Here is a 20,701-nt window from a genome sequence, read left to right as displayed (position 1 = left end):
GCAGAATTTTATAGTCTTCACCTTTGCACAGAGAGCATAGTCTGGAACAAATTCTGGTAGGGCTTCCACATTTAACATGTTCCCAGTCTACCTTTCATACAAATGATTATCCAATCTCTTCTTAAAAACGTCCTGTGTTGGAGCATTCACAACTTCTGGAAGCAAGTTGTTCCACTGATTAATTGTTCTAATGGTCAGGAAATTTCTCTTTAGTTCTTCTCCTTTATTAGTTTCCACCCATTGCTTCTTGTTCTACCCTCAGGTGCTTTGGAGAGTAGTTTGACTACTCCTTCTTTTTCATGGCAACCCCTGAGTTATTGGAACATTGCTATCATGTCAACCCTGGTCCTTCTTTTCATTAAACTAGACATACCCAACTGTTCTTTATATGTTTTAGCCTCCAGTCCCCTAGTCATCTTTGTTGCTCTTCTCTGTACTCTTTCCAGAGTCTCAAGATCTTTTTTCCATTATGGCAACCAAACTTGGATGCAGTATTCCAAGTGTGGTCTTTCGAAAGCATTATTAAGTGGTATTAATGCTTCACGTGATCTTGATTATATCTTTCTGTTTATGCAGCCTAGAACTGTGTTGGCTTTTTTTGGCAGCTGCAGCACACTATTGTCCACTGTAACTCTCTGTGAGATCTCTCTCACAGTTACTGCTATTGAGCCAGATACCTCTATACTATATCTATACATTTAGTTTTTCTTGACTAGATATAGAACCTTACTTTTTAAACCATTGAACAGAGCCCAATGTTCAAGTCTGTCAAGATCCTTTTTATCTTAAGCCCATATTTTGGAGTGTTGGCTATTCCTGCCAGATCCCCATCAAATTTGTTGAGCTCCCCATCTATCCCCTCATCCAAAACAGTGATAAAAATGTTGAAGAGTACCGAACCTAAAACAGAGTTTTGGGGTACTCCACTGCATACTTCCTTCCATGTAGATGCAGTTCCATTGAGGACTACATGTTGAGTGCGGTTGGTCAGCCAGTTGGTGGTGATAACCTATATTTGGTCAGCCAGTTGGTGACTGTATAACCTATATTTTTCTATCTTATCAAATAGTAGGTTGTGGTCTACTATATCAAATGCTTTATTGAAGTCCAAGTAAATTATATCCACAGCAGTCTTCTGGTCAATTAATTTTGTCACTTTGTCAAAGAATGCAATATGTTTTGTTTGGCATGATCAGTTTTTGACAAACCCATGTTTGCTTTTGGTTATGGCTTTGTTTGCCTCTAGGTGTTCACTGATTTGTTACTTGATTATCTTTTCCAGAATCTTCTCAGGTATTGAGGTGAGGCTGATAGGTCTGTAGTTTCTTGGATGTATTTTTTTTTCCTTTTTTGAAAATAGGAACTACATCAGCTCTTTTCCAGTCCTCTGGCAGTTCCCCAGTGCTCCAGGATCTTTGAAAGATATAGTTCAGTGGTTCTGAGATCACATCTGCCAGTACATTCAGTACCTTAGGGTGTAATTCATCCGGTCCTGGTGAATTGAACTCATCTAAGGTGGACAGGTGCTCACTTACCATTTTCTTGTGTATTTTAACTTGTATTCCTAATCTGTTTTTTATGGTACTGTTTTTGATTGGACTGTTTTTTTTTCCTTTTGTGTAAAAACAGATGAAAAAAAAACCGAGTTAAGCAGTTCTACTTTCTCCCTATCGCTTGTCACCTTCTTGCCACTTTCACCCATTAATGAACCAATCATTTTCTTGTTTTTTTCTCTTTTTACATGTTGAAGATTTCCTTTCACTTATTTCTGACTTTAGTCTCAAGCCTTAGTTTGACAAGCCAGCAGACAGCTTGTCCTAGCCAAATAAAGGTAAGGTCTGAAGCACAGTCTGATGGCTTACATATGCAAAGCTGGAACACTGGCTGAACATGTCCCTGTGGTGCTCAGGCAGCTGGCAACAAATTCAGGATTTTCTGAAATTGTCACTATAAAGAACCAGCAGAAATTCTAAATGACCAAGAGACACCGTCTCCAATCTAAAACTCACACTTCAGAACTAATGCAAAACTAAATATAATTTTAAGCTTGAAGTTTATTTTTCATTTCCAGCTAAAAGGTTTGATTTTGTACATTTTTAGAGTTCAATTATTGTTTTATTTGATATATAGAGTAAAATTTAATTATTATAAATAAATGGCATGTTTTCTCCGGCTATTCCTTGCTTCTATTGGGGAGAAAAAAATGGAAGAGAATGCAGAGATTTCATGTTAACTCGCCATACATTACATGAAGATGGAAAAATCCAAGTTTCCAAGATTCCCCATCAAGCTGTGAAAATACTGTACTGAAAGCCTTGGTCTTGCCTACTGTATGGCAAATAGCTAATTCTTCCCGTCTCTCTGTCTCTCTCAGAGAGCATATATCTATGCAAATTGACTTGAGAAGAGGATGGCTGGGCTGCTTATGTCATGTGAACTGTAAAATGTGGCTTGTGCAGCCATTTATGTAAATGGCAGCACTCCATTTGCTGCTAAGGCTTGGGTGATACCCAGTTTTCTCCTCAAGCCATTTTAGATTCAGAAAGTAATTTAATCACATATCTGTCAGCAGAGTTCACTGACTGTACTGCAGTTTAGACTAAAAGCATCTCCATCAAAGTACCTTGCTGCTGATTGGGAGCACTATACATAGACTAATCTTATAGCAACAGTATAATAGGATCTTAAAATCAGGACTGCGAATAAGGCATTAGATGGGAAACCAATGGAGGATTTCTGGGCACCTGCTTGCTGAAATTCACATTGTATATTCACCTGAAAGTTCCCAGGTCCTTTTTCTGAATAACGTTTGCTGTGCAACAGTGAATAATTTTACAATGACTATTAATGAGTTTCAGAAAGTTCTGAGGAGTTTGACTCTTAGTTCAAAAGATTGAGAACTAGTTTTCTGCAAATGACATTTCTTGAGAAAGAAGGGACAGACATATTTCTAGCTACATATCTGTGAAGTCAAACATTCTCTTGAAAATTCCAATTTCTCCTGTAAAACCCTGTCATTACACCCTAAATCCCAGCTTATTGTTATTGCAAGCAGCATTAAATGTTATGGCATAACTACAAAGTAGGAAAAAAAACAGTATTGTTATTGAGAAAGCTTATCTTTTTCTTCTTCTTCTGAGTCCATCCTGAATCAGGCTACTAAGAAAGTTGGGGTTTTCTTTACATTGTATATTATGTAATACTCTTCATGAAGTCTCTCTCTCTCTCTCTCTCTCTCTCTCTCTCTCTCTCTCTCTCTCTCTCTCTCTCTCTGTCCCTCCCTCCCTCCCTCCCTCCCCCCTCTCTGTGTGTGTGTATTATGTTCCTTTATATGCTGAGAAATTTCTTGTGTTTAATTCCATTGCTAAAAGATTATTACAGGAAGATAGAACATCCAAATCCTTTAGATTAATAAAGATATATATGTCATGGTTCCAAGTAACGAACCCAATTGAATCAGGACTCTGAAGCTTCAAGCAAGCTCAAAAGACCTTTTATTGAGTATCAGCACATAGAAAGGTGAAGCTAGCTCTAAGTAATTCCCATGCTTTAGGGTAATTAAAAGAACAGAAATTCCCCTTCCCTCAGGTGTCCAAGATCACATTAATCAATCAGCCTGGTAGCTGCTTTTCCCTTGATCTCAGCAGATGTTCATTGCCATGGCCTTGGTTCTGATGCTGAATCTGCTCCATGTTTTTTCTAGCAGGGTTAAGGCACCACATTCCAATACCTTCTGACTTCCCCCTTTCCCCAAGAGCGGCATGGCTAAAATCCTTTCGAAAGTTGAATATGATTATTTAGAGATATAGATTATATAGAGATATAGATAGATAGATGTCATATTCATCATCATTTTAGTCATTATCTATCTGCTAAATGCAGGACTGCATGATGAAGGCCTCTTCCACATGTTTCCAACCAATACAGTCCTGAGCTTTTTTTTTTTGCCAATTGGACCTGATATATATATATACAGACAGACAGACAGATAGATGATAGATGATAGATAGATGATAGATAGATGATAGATAGATGATAGATAGATGATAGATAGATGATAGATAGATGATAGATGATAGATAGATGATAGATAGATATAGATATAGATATAGATATAGATATCGATATAGATAGATAGATAGATAGATAGATAGATAGAGATAGAGAGAGAGAGAGAGAGAGAGATAGATAGATAGATAGATAGATAGATAGATAGATAGATAGATAGATAGATAGAGATATAATCAAGACCATATTGGTTGGAAACATGTAGAAGAAGCCTTCATCCTGCAGTGGATAGATAATGGCTAGAAAGATAATAATGATGATAGATGTAGATGTAGCTATAAATATATGAATTAATCTAAAGCAGGTATATCAAACTCTATTTCACTGAGGGACACATCAAGGTTGTGTTTGATCTCAGGGGCCAGTGTGGGCCAGAGTGTGTGTAGCCAGCTCATTGTCACTCATGTTGGTGGTGCCTGTGGCAGCTCAAGAGCTCTGCCAGTGAAAATGGGCTCCCCAGCTCAATTTTTAGCTGCCACGGCCTCTTGCAATGGTCTGTGAAAATGGAGCTTGGGAGGACCACATGCGACCCTCCCGAGCTCCGTTTTGCTGGCAGAAGCACCCCAGGCCAGTCCTTTTCTGTTTCTAGGGTGGCCCCTTGGTCCAGTTCTAAGTACCCCATGGGCTGGATTCGGCCCCCGGGCCCTGAGTTTGACACCCCTGATCTAAAGGATCTGGATTCTCTGTCTACCTGTAATCATCCTTTAGCTTTGGAGTTAAATCAGGAAGATTCTCAGCAATTAAAGGAACATAATAAATTTCCAGAAAGATGTACATAAGGTAATGCCTATGCTGTCACAGTGGACAGAAAATTTCATCAATGAAAAATAAGGCATTTAATTACTGAGAAAAAGCACATTTGCAACAGACATGCCAGTTTAAATTGGAGAGCTGCTATAGTTTTGGGAAATGGGGCTATAGAAGAGAATATCTTATATGTAATTCAGGATTGAACTATGGAATTCTTGGTGCCCTCTGAGCTTGATTGTTTGTTTAGATGTTTCATTACCTGACCAGGTAACAGTAGTTTGCCCTACCAGTTTTTGTAGGTGTTTTCTATTACTTGTTTGAGTACATTGCTTCTTAAACCTTTCATTCTTTTTTTTTTGCTAAGAAATCTTATATAATAATGTTTGTTCATCAGCAGCCAGAATGTAGGAGAATTCCTTTGGACTCAAATGTGCTTCCTTGTGGCTTCGTTCCAGCAGATAATATATAATGAAATTCCTCAGAATTAGTCCTAAGCTGGAGCTTTAATGCATCACAATTTATTGCCAAGCATTTAAAGACCTGAGTAATCAAGCCTGACCTCAGAATTACAAAATGTTTACAAGGGGGAAAAGAATTCTTTAGAATCAAAAGATATAAGTGGAAGATCAATCTTTTAAATATAACAAACGAGAGATAGAGCGATGCAGAATTATTTTATTGCCATTTTTGATCACTGGCCTGAACAATCATAAGAAAACAGTATTTATTCCAATCTTTATTCCCCCTAAGATGGTTTAGGCTCCAAACGGCCCATTCTCATGTGAGATGTTTCCCTTCCATTTGCTGCTCCTAGGCCATGGAATGAGCCAAATATTATAAATGTTTCAAATGAATTGAATCATTAAACTGTGGATTGCATTCAAGATGAATGCCTCTGTGCACTCAGAAACTGTCAATTGCAAGGCTGTAAAACTGCTGGAGATGTAGAAAGATTTTTGGACACGAGCAGCGATAGGTACATTCAGAATTCCACACTGTTCCTGAAGGCTAAACAATTCTTAACATACTGGAAGGCAGTAGAGCATTACTTACCATATCATGATCTGAAACAGGACCAAAGCTGGTAACAAAGATGTCAGTCTTCACTGCAGTTACACGCTCTGATGAAGCAGGAAATTGGGACAGTGAATGCCTATCATTAACTTTCTTTAAATTCAAGCAACATATTCTCTTGTTCCAGCAGAAAACACATTTATTTTTATTAAAGATACCAAAAGGAGGTGATAACTCTGTATTAGATGCTTTACATGTGCAATCTCTGAACTGTCCATCTAGACTTATGAAAGACTTATAAAACCTGCCTCTGGAGAGCTGTTACTACGTGACTACATGGGTACATCATACAGAATCAGAGAGACCAATAGTCTGATGCAGTTGTAGCTGTCCATAGTTCATCCATATCAATATTTAATTGGTTAAGTTTAAATCCATTAAATCATTGGCAAACTATATGTGATCTTCTGCATACTATACACATTTCTTCTCAGAAGGAATTCCATTTCAAAAGAACCTCAGAAGGAACCTTCAAAGCTTTGTACAGGTAGTCACACCTGATCATAATTAAGCCCAAAATTTCCACTGCTAAGTGAGGCAGTTGTTAAGTGAGTTGCACTTCATTTTATGACCTTATTTTACCACAATTGTTAAACACTGTGGTTATTGAGTGAAACACATGGCTGTTAAATGAATCTGGCTTCCCCCATTGAGTGTGATTTTTCAGAAACGGGATGGAAAGGTTGCAAATGGTGATCATGGGATCCCAGAATAGCACTACCATCAAAAATGTATGCCAGCTGCCACGCACCTGAATTTTGATCAAGTAACCATGGGGATGCTGCAAAAGTCGTAAGTGTGAAAAATAGTCAAAAATCTCTTTTTTTCACTGCTCTTGTAATTTCAAATGGTCCTTAGATGAATAATTCTAAGCCAAGGACTACATGTACAGTCCTCTAAATTTACAACTCAATTTGATGATTCAGAGGACCATCGTATAAAATAAAGGTCAGTGGTATGTATACAATCCTTTCCCCATAACCGTCTTGGAAGAGAAAAAATAAGCAGACATTTCATAGTTACCATCTGGTTAGGAAGGCGATAATAATGGACCAATAATTCAATATGCTATTATATAAACTGAAAACTCGAGATAGTATAGACTTCAATATCTATTTTATCAATCTGTCTAAACATTAAAGAAAGATGCCAATATAGCATTGCCAACTGTGACTGTAATATATTGTTTCTGTTTTGCTTTATTGCTCCCAGGACCAACAGCCATAAGAAGGATGCTGAAAAGGCACTGTGATGGTAGAATCTCTTAATTAGTCATCCAATAAAATTGGCATGGTCTAACCAAATCTCCCTATGAGGATATTAGAGAATGGAAGGGGTTTCTTAAAATTTAATTAGGTTGTGATGTAATGCTAAAGACTGTCACAATGAGAACTAACCTGTTATTGTTAGTCTAAGGTGATTCCCCCCGAAATATATTCATCCTGGGAAAAAAATGAATCTTTTCTGAGCTTAGCAATCAGTACCAGAACTTAGAGTTCTGCATGATTTCAATGCGAGCTGGTTAGACTTTAAACTGAGCCAGCAATGGGTACTTTCCATTTCAGATAGGGTGAATTGAAGCAGAGAAACAGAAGGGAGAGAGTTTTTAACGCTTCATTTGACTCGCACTGTCTGTCTCAAATTATTCTCCATTTAAAATGCTTTTTACTGAAATATATTTTTAAAATAAAACTATAACTAAAGAAAAAAACTTGGGCTTTCTGAATTTAGCTAAAAAGATACAGGGATAACCATAGTCTTCAAATGGGACACCAAACAGGTTCTCATTATTTCTAGTGTGTTGTTATTCAAGTTATAAAAGAAAAATTCTTAGGTCTAGTAAAAAAACACTTATGACTATGGTCTATTCTGAAAATAGTGAAAGCCTAGGAAAAGAAAAGAGTTTGATAATTTGCTATGGTTTTTTAAAAAAAAAAACTATTTTGAAGGTGTTGTAGAGTTTCCCAATTATTTCAAAATAGAGCTGGATCTCATCCCAAGTCAAGGGGAATGTAACAGGGACTCAATCTGCTAGGATCTTTGAATGAAAATAGCTGTAAGCTAACTGTAATGGTTGAAAAGGGTTTTATTAAAAAATTAACTGTTGCTACTGATTTATCCTCATGGTCTTTTCCCATTCTTACTGAAGCTGAAATCTGACTATACCCACTATTCAGGTATTTGCATTCGAAATCCCTATCTAATCACCCCATCCCACCATGATGCTGAAATTTTTTTTTAATGTTTTAATTATTTCTCTTTTGTGCTGGATTCAACACTAGAGCCTTTCTGCAGCTGAAGAAATGTTCTGGCTTGGAGAACTGGAAGCAGCAGCCAGTGGTTCAATGCCATTTTTCAAATATTATTATTATTTGTGTAACCTTCCAATAATGTAGATTAAAATGAAACGGGTATTACAGAGTTGGAATTGGCTATCTCATAACCAGACCATCCATAAATTTCTTCAGCTAGAGGTTCAATTGGATACAACAATACTCACTTCCTGGAAATACACCTGTATCATCAATTTAAGCTTCTCTTTTGATGAGGATGATAAGGTTTTCTGCAATTCCAGAAAATCTCATTTTCTAAAAGGAGTTCTTTCTTTTTACCAACTCCAAATATATCACTTTCCTTAAAAAAATATTTTCTTAATCCAACTGTTCTTCTTTTTCAGTTTCTGATTTCTCTTTTTCTTCTTTTTAAAAAATATACATTATATTGCCAAAAGTATTCGCTCACCCATCCACATAGTCAGAATCAGTTGTAAGCGAATACTTTTGGCAATATAGTGTATTTCATTCGTTATATAAGGCAGCTCATTTTCAAACAAATATTTTTTAAAAAATAAAAATGAGCAATGCACTACTCAAAAAAGAAAAAAAAAATACAATAACACTAATAAATTATTCCCAAAGACAAAAAATCCTATAATTAAAATATATCCCGTGCACCCAATTTACAAATCTTCAAAAGTTGAAACAGCTTTCAAGATTTCACCCAGCCTGTACAATGATTTTTTTTTCCAAAGGGAAAGATAATGTGACATTTTCCGATTGTCAGAAAATATAATTTTCTCAAAAATTGCTGGGTCGCACATCTCTAAAATCAAATCCTTTATATCTGGAGTTATGCTATTTTTTCCATCTCCTAACAATTATTCTTTTTGCTGTTCTTAAAGCATGAATAACCTTTGTTCAGAATATGTTAACTTCCATGAAGAAGGTATATAATTTAATGCAATACACCTTACTTTAAAAATCAAAGTTTTCCCAATAGTTTTCGTTGCCTATTACAGTGGTGGGCAACCCGCGGCTCGCAAGCCACATGCGGCTCTTTACACCCTTTAATGCGGCTCTTCTGTGTGCCGGGTGCCCGCTCCCCTCCCTCCTCTCGAGCTTCGGAGGGAAGCTTCTGCAAAAGCCCAGGCGAGTGACAACCAATTTTGGTCCTATGACTGCAGAATGCTGCAAAATACCATAAATGCAGGCCAGTTGTTGAGTGTTTCAAATATGATTGGAACACTCAACAAGGTGACCACAGTGTGTGTGTGTGAGTGAGACAGACAGACAGAGAGAGGAACAGAGAGAGGGAGTGAGGGAGGGAATCAGAGAGAGACTGACAGACAGACACACACACAGACAGAGAGAGACAGAGAGGGGGAGGGAGGGAGAGAAAGATAGACAGACAGAGAGAGACACACACACAGAGTGAGTGATTAAGTGAATGAGTGAGAGACAGACACACCCACATACACAGAGTGACAGAGAGAGAGGAAGGGAGGGGAGAGAGACAGAGGGAGAGACAGAGACACACACACACACACACACACACAGAGTGACAGAGATGGGGGTGGGAGGGAGAGAGAGACAAAGAGCCAGAGAGAGAGAGAGAAAGAAAAAGAAAAAAAGAAAGAAAGTGGGAGAGAGAGATGAAATTAAAAACAACAACATACAAACCTGACTTACTCAAACTATCCAAGGAAATGCAAGGCCAATGTTCACATTAGTGGTTGTGACTTTGTCAGTCAATGTCAGGATGTAATTTTCTCTACATTGTAAGGCAAATTTTATGGAATTTAACGTTATCGATAAATAATATAGTTCTAAAGTTTTTGTTTTATTAGTTGTGTTATTTGTATCCTCCCGACCTATGTGGATACTTGCATGCAGAATATTCTCAATAAAAACTTATTGAAACTAAAAACAGTGTACCATCCTATGTATTTTCAGTTTTAAAAATGTGGCTCTCAAAGTAAATTTCAATCGTGGTTTTGGCGAGATTTGGCTCAGTTGAAAAAAAAGGTTGCCCACCACTGGCCTATTATATAACATTATGCAAAAGGGATGTGTAGAAGAACATTAGAACTTTCTAATTTCTGATTTATACTCTTGGGGGCTAAAATGTCATAACAGTGAGGTTAGGGGCAGGGAGGTTTTGTTTATGGTTTGTTTGTTAAGGCACACATTGCCCACTGGTTTTATCTGCATTGGTTCCATCTCTTCCTTCTCTTGCACATCCAGGATGAGTGAAACCAACTCTTTCCCTCTTGGTTCTTCTTTGTTCTCACTTCCTTTCCTTTCTGAATGCAGAGTTTATATTCCCTGGGATCAATCAACTGGTATAGCCTTTAACTTATGCTGGAAAAGATATTTGTGGCATTTCAATCTAACTGCCATTGTAGATCCGTTAATTTCAGCCATAATGTACAACACACTTTGTTCTGACTATTTTTAACATTGCAACAAATTGTTTTTGAAACAGCTGAATTTCTTGTTTTAGGTGTATAAGAGAGTGTATGTTGAGTCCCAAAACATGCAGGTTAACTGCACTTAGATAATTGAAGAATGGGTGGGGTTTCCATAAACAAATGCTTTTTCCCACTTCAGTAGAACTGCTTGCTATTTTGCAATTCTAAGATCTTCTAGACCAGCCTGCACTGGACAATAATACTTCACTATTTTGCTGCTTCACATACCCAAGGCAGCTGAAAGAGGAAGAGTATACATAGCACAACCCATTGACAGCTGCCTGTCATCCTCCAGAAACCAAATTATAGGGTTCTCTTTGCTCCTGCTCAATGGAGTCATGAACGGGGAATGCCAGCATTGTGTCCAAATGATTGTGCCATGTTGAAAAAATCAAGCAACAAACAACTTTTTGAAAGAGAAGATTAAAAAGTTATTATAGCATATTGGTAAGATTCAGATTCAAGTCCCCACTCAACCCCAGGAGAATACTCGGGTCAGCTTGGGCCAAATTATAGGTTATTTCTTTCAGCCTAAACTCATTCAAATGTGTGAAGAAGAATGACAGGATATTAATTTTCTGTAAATGGTCAAAGTTGGAATTGTTACCAATAGGTAAAAATCCCTTCATTAATTCATAAAGCAATTATAAGTTCCTTATCTGCAATGATTATATTAACTATCTTGGGTTTTTTATTTCACAGATAATTAATGTAAATGTGAACAAAATATATTAGGAAACCTCTTTGCATCTTGATAGATAGTAGTCTTTAAATATTACCCTTTAGGCAAGGTTAACCCTCTTAAAATGAATGTGTTTCCTAGAATGTTATATACAGTATTTGCAATGGAATTCCTATACCCACAACTGCAGACTATTTTCAAACCTTTAATGCAATGTATGATATTTTGTGGAGATTTTAAAGATACTTTTGGGAAAAAAATGCAGATATAACAGATATAACCTTGGAGGTCTTCTAGTCCAACACTGCTTAAACAGGAGACCCTACACCTTTTCACACAAGTGGCTATCCAGTCTCTTCTTAAAAACCTCCAATGATGAAGCACCCTGGAGGCAAACTGTTCCACCGGTTAATTGTTCTCACTGTTAAGAAATTTCTCTTTATTTCTAGGTTCCTCCTCTCCTTAATTAGTTTCCATCCATTGTTTCAACACTCTATTAAATAGGGTGGGTAAGATTTTGTTTTCCAGATCTTGAATTACATCATCTTGCATACTTATTGGTTAATTCCAAATTATGAACAACTTCACTTACTGGAGATTTTCTGTCCTGGGGTCTTGTCTATAATACTTTTAGTCAGATGGGTTGTATTGGAATCAAAATATAACAGACTTCAAATGGTTCCTCTCACTGGCATAGATTATTTATAAGAAATGGCATTTTGATTCCTTTTTTTTTCATGCTAAACTGATGCTATATGATTACCAAAATCTCAAGATTTAATTTAAAACAACCTCTGGGAAATGCAGGTTTAAGTCAGGAACTGAACACAGTGGAATGAAGAATTAAGGATTTCTATATTGGGATGAGCTTTAACATCAATCTCAAAACCTTTAACACATTTTAATGTGTCCTACTCAACAAAAAACAATATTTCAAAATTATTAGTTTCCCTTGCATTAAGTAACACCGTGAGTAAAAGATCCCATTGTTAGGGAAGCAATAAGATCAATTCTTTCAAACACATTTGAACTGTATCCTGTAGATGCTCTATCTGGGGAGAAAGTTATTCAATATATTATTTTAAATTTAAGACATTTTCAGATGAATGTATTCTTTTGCATTATATTATATTGTATATTGTTCTCTTTCTTACCCATTTTATTTTATTATGTCCATCTGTCTTTTTAACTGGTATGGTCTCTCCATGTATGGCACTGACCTTCTTTGTGAGATTGTAAGCAATGGTTCAAAAACATGCCCTTTCTTTAATCAAACTTCAACCTTCTTTAATACAGATAAATGTATATGCTGATCTTTTCAACAGAGTCTTGTTCCATATTCGCTGACATGAAGCTGTAACTACTTTAATTGATTTTTCTCCTGCAACTTTATACACTTCAGTGGGCAGTTTATTTAATACGTGCCTTTATATCATTTCAATAAAAACATGAATCTAAAACATTGACCTGCAAAAAGCAGTGTTCAATAAATTTAATGTTAATATATGTGTCATAATTTAAAGAGAACCACCAAAGCAAGAGAAACAGCCACATATATCCTAAACACATATATCCACTCCATCTCAATCCCTCTGTAACTGCTTAAATAGTCATATTTTCACTATTTTTTCCAAACGTTACCGATCAGAGTACATGATTGCATTGCAGTGATTTCATTTCATTATTTCTGGAGGGGAGGGAAAGGATTCTATAAGGTGGGGAGGAGGGGGGGCTTCGTCAGAGAATGCTTGTAAGATCCCCCAGCAACATGGAAACTCTCAGGATTGTTTCTATGCCAACATAATACATTTTTTTCTTGCAGTAAGTAAGCCCAGAGATATCCAGTCCTAAACTCTGTAGAACTTCATAAGATATTACTAGCCATTTATTCCTGGGCACAAATGGTTTATCAAGGTAGTTTTCTAAAATATGTCGATTAAATGACAATATTTGATATTCCTACTGTAATATGGCCTCATCACCTTTCAAATCGGCTACTGTAATTTACTGTATATGAGCTGCCCCTGGAAATCACCCAGAAACTTCTGCTAGTGTAAAATGCAGCTATCTAATATTGGATATTAGGAGTTATCTGCATTCTACACTAGCAGAAGTTTCTGGATGGTTTCCAGGGGCAGCTCATATACAGTAAATTACAGTAGCCGATTTGGAAGGTGATGAGGCCATATTTTCTCAGCATCTGGTGTATATCTATTTTTAACTTGTCAACTGATAGTTATAAATAATGTTATATAGGATGTGGTCCCTGTATGCATCCTATCTGTGCCAACATTTCTGTCATTCTAGCATCTCATTATTGTTTATACTTTCCTTTAATGCAAATTTCCTTTATTACATTTCTTCTATGATTACACTTGGACATTCCTTCCTTAGCAGAGTTTTTCTGAACTTCTCAAAAATATCAGTCATGGTTGTTTTTTTCTTTCTTTCTTGTTAGATTGCTCTGTTTAGTGACATTCTTGATTGTATTATCTTTTCTTGTTTTTTCTTGCTTGATCTGGAAAGTCTGCACTGATTTGTTATATGTCTTTCTTGTTGCCCAAGGCTTTCATTCTCCATGTATCTTTCATTATCATGATAAGTTCTTCTGAAAGCCACTTGGATTTTTTCCTCTTTGACATTTTGGAAATACATTTTTTTCTTTTTTTCAGTTTTCTACTAAAAGCTTCCTTAGTTCCAAAGGTTCCCCTCATAAATAGGTCATAAATAAGCATACTAAATCTGTTCCTTGGCTAGGTCATATATTCTGATAGTACATCTTCTGCATCATCTTCACATTGCAATGGAATGGACAAATATAGGAGGTCAAGAAACCTTTAAGTTAATGTGTAAGTTCAAGTCTATAAAATATGGCCTAGTGTATTGTGATTCCCATCATTATATATTTATGATGTCAACTTAGGAGTTAAAGTAAACAAAAATAGTCTCTCTCCATAGCAAAATCAGTTCCAAATTTTATAAATGTTATAGTTTTTTGCGGGAATACATCCGATCTCAAGGGTTGACTAAATGAAGATTATATTGGGGCATCTTTCTCTATAGTAATGCCAACACAATAGAACCATCCATTTGAAACCAGACTTGCCACAGCTTTTAATAGGCTGACAACATTAATCTATCTACAATACAATACAATAGCAGAGTTGGAAGGGACCTTGGAGGTCTTCTAGTCCAACCCCCTGCCTAGGCAGGAAACCCTACACCATTCCAGACAAATGGCTATCCAACATCTTCTTATAGACTTCCAGTGTTGGGGCATTCACAATTTCTGGAGTCAAGCTGTTCCATTGATTTATTGTTCTAATTGTCAGGAAATTTCTCCTCAGTTCTAAGTTGCTTCTCTCCTGCCCTCAGGTGCTTTGCAGAATAGTTTGACTCCCTCTTCTTTGTGGCAACCCCTGAGATATTGGAACACTGCTATCATGTCTCCCCTAGCCCTTCTTTCTATTAAATTAGACATACCCAGTTCCTTAAACCGTTCTTCATGTGTTTTAGTCTCCCGTCCCCTAATCATCTTTGTTGCTCTTCTCTTCACTCTTTCTAGAGTCTCCACATCTTTTCTACATCGTGGTAACCAAAACTGAATGCAGTATTCCAAGTGTGGCCTTACCAAGGCATTATAAAGTGGTATTAACACTTCACGGGATCTTGATTCTATCCCTCTGTTGATGCAGCCTAGAACTGTGTTGGCTTTTTTGGCAGCTGCTGCACACTGCTGGCTCATATTTAAATGGTTGTCCACTAGGACTCCAAGATCCCTTTCACAGTTTCGACTGTTGAGCAAGGTACCACCTACAGTGTACTGTACCTCTGCATTTCGTTTTTGTTGCCTAAATTTAGAGCCTTACTCTTTTCACCATTGAATTTCATTTTATTAGATAGTGCCCAATGTTCAAGTTTGTCAAGATCCTTCTGTATCTTTAGCCTATCTTCTGGAGTGTTGGCTATTCCTGCCAGCTTGGTGTCATCTGCAAATTTGATGAGTTCCCCATTTATTCTCTCATCCAAATCATTGATGAAGATGTTGAAGAGTACTGGGCCCAAAACAGAGCCTTGGGGTACCCCACTGCATACCTCCCTCCATGAAGATGCAGTTCCATTGAGGACTACACGTTGAGTGCAGTTGGTCAGCCAGTTACGAATCCATCTGGTGGTGATGCTGTCCAACTCACATTCTTCTAATTTATCTAGTAGTAGGTTATGGTCTACCTTATCAAATGCCTTACTGAAGTCCAAGTAAACTATATCGACGGCATTCCTCTGGTCCACTAATTTTGTCACATTATCAAAGAATGCAATAAGATTAGTCTGGCATGATCTGTTTTTGACAAATCCATGTTGGCTTTTGGCTATTACTTTGTTTGCTTCTAGGTGTTCGCTAATTCGTTGCTTGATTATCTTTTCCAGAATCTTTCCTGGTATTGAGGTCAGGCTGATAGGTCTGTAGTTTGCTGGATCTGTTTTTTTATTTGGCATGATCAGTTTTTGACAAACCCATGTTTGCTTTTGGTTATGGCTTTGTTTCCTCTAGGTGTTCACTGATTTGTTGCTTGATTATCTTTTACAGAATCTTCCCAGGTATTGAGGTGAAGCTGATAGGTCTATAGTTTCTTGGATGTATTTTTTTCCTTTTTTGAAAATAGGAACTACATCAGCTCTTTTCCAGTCCTCTGGCAGTTCCCCAGTGCTCCAGGATCTCTGAAAAATATAGTTCAGTGGTTCTGAGATCACATCTGCCAGTTCCTTCAGAACCCTGGGGTATAATCCATCCGGTCCTGGTGATTTGAACTCGTCTAGGGTGGACAGGTGCTCACTTATTATTTTCTTCCCTATTTCAACTTGTGTTCCTAATCTGATTTTTGTGGTGGACTGTTTTTTTCCCTTTGTGTAAAGACAGATGCAAAACATGAGTTAAATAGTTCTGCTTTCTCCCTGTTGCTTGTCACTTTCTTGCCACTTTCTCCCAGCAATGGACCAATTGTTTCCTTAACTTTTTTCTTGTTTTTAACATGTTGGAAGAAGCATTTTTTGTTATTTTTTTTTACTTTTGTGGCAAGCCTTTCTTCATTTATATGCCTATTGTTGCTCATTTTTATAACTATTATATCTTATGTAAAAACATATAACTTTGTAATGTAGAGCACTCATAAATGTCAGATAATTTCTTCCCAGATTTTCCATCTGTAGAATATATCTCCAGCTTTGCCAAACAAAACTATCTAAAGGTTAAATACAGCTTGTGGTAAAATTAATTTCACCCTAAATAACTACAGCTGTGGCTCTGAATTGCAATTATTTCAATTCAGTGGGAAAAGTCCTTAAAAATGGAACTCCCCCTAGTCATGTACATACATTCTTTAGGAGAAAAACTTAGTAACAGGGGACATATCACCATCAAAGCACATAAGCAGCTATACTGTACAGCTATTTGTATCATCCATTCACTGGGACATCTGGGCTGCTTTTATGTGGAGTAGCGGTTAAGGCTGGATTACCAATTGGGGACTCATGTTCTAGGGCTCCCTTAATAGGCTGAGTAACTTCGGGCCAATCACTTTAACCAGCTTTAGACTGAGAATTTTAAAAAAAAACATCTATTTGCCATATTCTGCATCAGCCGTAGCTTCCAAATGTTCTTCAGGTGTAGCACATAATAGTAGCACATTGCATTCACCCACCCATCAGATGACAAAAGCAGCAATGGCGTAAGGAGAGCCTCCTGATCAAGAACAGTCACAACCAGCACAGTAGCTGAAGTTGTGGAAATGCTTTCTTGACCACATTTGCTAGCTGTTCCTCAAGCAGGAGCTGAGAGGCCATAAACACCCTTGGATTGGGCATCAGTAGTCATATTAGCAGGCCGCCTTAAGGTAATAGGATTTGCATTGTTTTGTAAACATTGTAACCTGCAGTACACAGGTTAATTGCAGCAATATAATAAAGTGAGTCAAGAATACAAAAGGAGAGATACAGAAAATGAGAAAGAAGAAAAGAAAAAAAGACTACTGAGAACAAAATATCCAACCCTCAACCTTAGGCCACAGTTTTCTAGAACCTTTCCCAGGGCGTTCTTTAAAAGGCAGGTTTTCACAGATATAACCATAAAGTGTAATAAATAATTGAAAAAAATGGCACTGATTAAGAAAGGACAGGAGTAGAACTGGGAAAGGGTGGGGGGGGGGCAGTGCAGCTCCTTGAGTTTCAGCCAAATGAAGCATTAATATATCATGGATCTTTTGCATTTGAATAAAATAAGTATGTACAGTTTCTTTCAGGGCTGGTGAAATAAGTGTGGTAGAAACATTGATTTCTGTCATCAATAATTGTAAAGTATTTAAAGTAGTATGTTTAAATTTAGCCCAAGCTATGCTCTCTTCAAATACATGGATCTCAACAGCTCCCAGTATTCCCTACCATCGTAATCATAGCTGACAATTACAGAACTGAAATTTATAAGCCTGGATGATGTTTGGTTTGTGTAAGACTGAGATAATGAAGATGGGAGCCTCAAAGTCTAGAATTCTTATTAAAAATATACAAGAACACAGTCTAGTTAAAAAATGTAAGGTGTTTTTTTTTTTGCACAAAAGATCTGTATCGCTGCAATGTTTCAATGTAACTATTATTCTTACAACTTGTAGAAAACAATTCACATGTATAGCTTTGTTTGTTCGTTTGTTTTAAATAATTCATTTTCGTCTATTTTGCACAGCCATCTACTCCTCTCCTCTTCCATAATCACAAAGTTCCCATCATGAATCAGCAATCTATAAAATGTTGTTTTTATGTAAATCATTTCACTAAACATAAATTGAAAAGCAAAGATGATACAATAATGCTCAGGTAGAAATAGGTCTGCCTGCATTATTGTGATTGGATACATATTACTCTCCTTCGATAGAACAGAATATTACACATGAAAGGTTAAGTCTAAATGTCTTGTCATGGAAGAAATAGAAGCAATCTACGCCATTTTTACCTCCGCACACCCCAAATATATTCCAGAAATTTGAGGGACACTCCAGAGTGGATTGTAATATTGGACAGAGGAAAAAAGGGACAAATTGAATTTCATTGGCAGAGGAGTACTTAGCATAGTGTTGCATATAACCCAGATAGGAGAGCCACCATACAAATGAACTTTAGAATACTTAATGTCTTTATTGGATTATATATAGACACATCTTTTGGTGACCTGGACTATTACTAAAGCATCATACTATAAGACATGTAGAATTTTACTCTTTAGACTAATGCAGATGAAGGTTCTTTGGCTTCCGCATTTGTCTACAACATAGTAAAAATAACATTATCTTGGAAAGTGCCTTATTAACTGTCTCTTAATTAAGGTATTATAAAATACTACAGTAGGAACTCATATTACAGTTATATAAAAATGAATACATATTTTAAGTATATTATTTAAGAATAAATATACCATATTTGTATTATTAAAGAGGGAGAAATTAACATTCATAAAATTGATATAATCGTTTAGGTATTTTGTTAACTAAAAAAAATGGAGACCAGATGTAATAGATTCCTTACTTAAAGTATTGTTCAATTAAAAAAAAAATAGGCAATGTTACTTCAGCCATTTTAAAATATCATCAGTCTAAGCCAGTGGTTCCCAAAGTGGGGCGTACCACCCTCTAGGGGTGGTGGGATGACTTAGGGGGGCACTAAGAGGCAAGGGGGGTGGCAGGGGGGTGCTAAGTGGCAAGGGACTAGATCCCTAGATGAACTATAAGGTCCCTTCCAAGTCTGTCATGAGCTGTAGGGTAGGAGGCGGGCAGCTGCCTTAGGCCATGGCTCTTATCTCCAAGAAGTGGACAATGCCCCCAAGCCTGTCCCTCCCTTTCCTGATGGCTCACCTGGAACGGCGGGTGCCGGGCTGGACGGCCAGCCGCAGCCCTTCCCCATGCAGTTCTGTCCCGCCGATGCTGCCCCATGTTGGCCATCCTGCTTCCTTGCCCAATTTGTCTTTCTCTTCATTCGCTCCATAACAAACAGAGGATTGCACAGCCTGGGCTCCATCTCCTCCCGCCGCCTCTCCTGGCCAGCGGTGGGCAAGGCAGCAGCTGCTCCGGATGCCCTTTAGGGACCCAGACAAGCCTTGGTGCAGGGACCGGGAGGATGGGGGGATGCGATCCAAGGCCTACTTAGGACATGTGTCTCTTGGCCCCGAATTCTCCACATCCCGCAGAGCCCCAGTTGGAACACATGGCTGATGCAGAGGGTCGCAAAGCCCCCCCAGCCCTCCCATCTCCTAGGCGACGAGTGCCACCCACCAATCCCGCCTGCTGAATGGGGGGGGGAGGACTCAGGTGAGGACACGCAGGAGGTGAGGGACACTGCTGCTTCCTGCAGGCTCGGACTTAGCTCGGGGGGGGATGGGGGCCTAGATGGGTGACTGCTCCGAGCATCCAGGGGAGACTCGCTGCTGGGGCGGCAATCTCCTATGTCTCCCTGGCATTCCATAGGGAAAAGCTGGTTCTGGGCACCTGGAGGAATGCCGGGTGTGCCCCCCCCACACTCCCTGGGGATTGGAGAAAAACACTAGGGGTGTATTTCTGAAACCCATCTGATGTGCCCCCCTCTCCACCAGGCTCACTGGGAGGCAGCCAGCACTTAGGGTCACAACTGAGGCCAAAATTTTTGTTGTTGAGTGAAAAATTTGTTAAGTGAATTTTACAACCTTTTGTGCCACAGTTACAGTGAATCTCTGCAGTTATTAAGTGAGTTATATGGTTGTTAAGCGAATCTGGTTTCCCTGTTGTCTTCGCTTCTCAGAAGTCACAAAAAGGCATCACATGACCCTCGAAACCTTTGTAAAATGAGCCAGTTGACAAGCATCCCAATTTTGATCATGTGACCTCAGGGATGGTGCAATGGTTTTAATTGTGAAAAATGGTCATAAGTCACTTTTTTCAGTGCTGTTGTAATTTTGAACATTTACTAAATCAAGATGCTGAGCTTGTCGACCGAAAGGTCAGCAGTTCAGTGGTTCAAATCCCTAGCGCCTGTTGTGAGCTCCTGTTACTTGTCCCAGCTTCTGCCAACCTAGCAGCTCGAAAGCACATAAACAATTTAAGTAGAAAAACAGGGACCACCTTTGGTGGGAAGGTAACAGTGTTCTATGCACTTTGGAAGATTTTGGAAGAAGTGCAAAGAAGAGCAACTAAGATGTTTAATGGCCTGGAGACTAAAACATAGGAAAAACAGTTGCAAGAATTGGGAATAGGCAGTCTCAAGAAAAGGATTATTTGAGGGGCTGCCACAGAGAAGAGGAGTCAACCTGTTCTCCAAAGCAGGATAAGAAACAATGGGTGGAAACTAATCAAGGAGAGAAGCCA

General features: G+C 38.0%; 1 protein-coding gene across 3 annotated transcripts in view; it reads right to left on the bottom strand.

Moving 5' to 3' along the window:
* GABRA1 (gamma-aminobutyric acid type A receptor subunit alpha1) overlaps positions 1 to 20,701 on the bottom strand; it is a 54,938-nt gene that overhangs the window by 21,475 nt on the left and 12,762 nt on the right. For all 3 annotated transcript variants that reach the window (XM_081957410.1, XM_081957411.1, XM_081957412.1), the window contains exon 4: positions 5,872 to 5,939. In XM_081957410.1, the coding sequence (XP_081813536.1) occupies positions 5,872 to 5,939 (68 nt within the window). The remainder of the gene's footprint in view (positions 1 to 5,871; positions 5,940 to 20,701) is intronic.

Source organism: Natrix helvetica, assembly GCF_964273705.1.
Source record: "Natrix helvetica genome assembly, chromosome: 1".
NCBI lineage: Eukaryota > Metazoa > Chordata > Lepidosauria > Squamata > Natricidae > Natrix > Natrix helvetica.
Note: the sequence above shows the minus strand (reverse complement) of the source record. Positions and strands in the feature narration are given on the sequence as shown.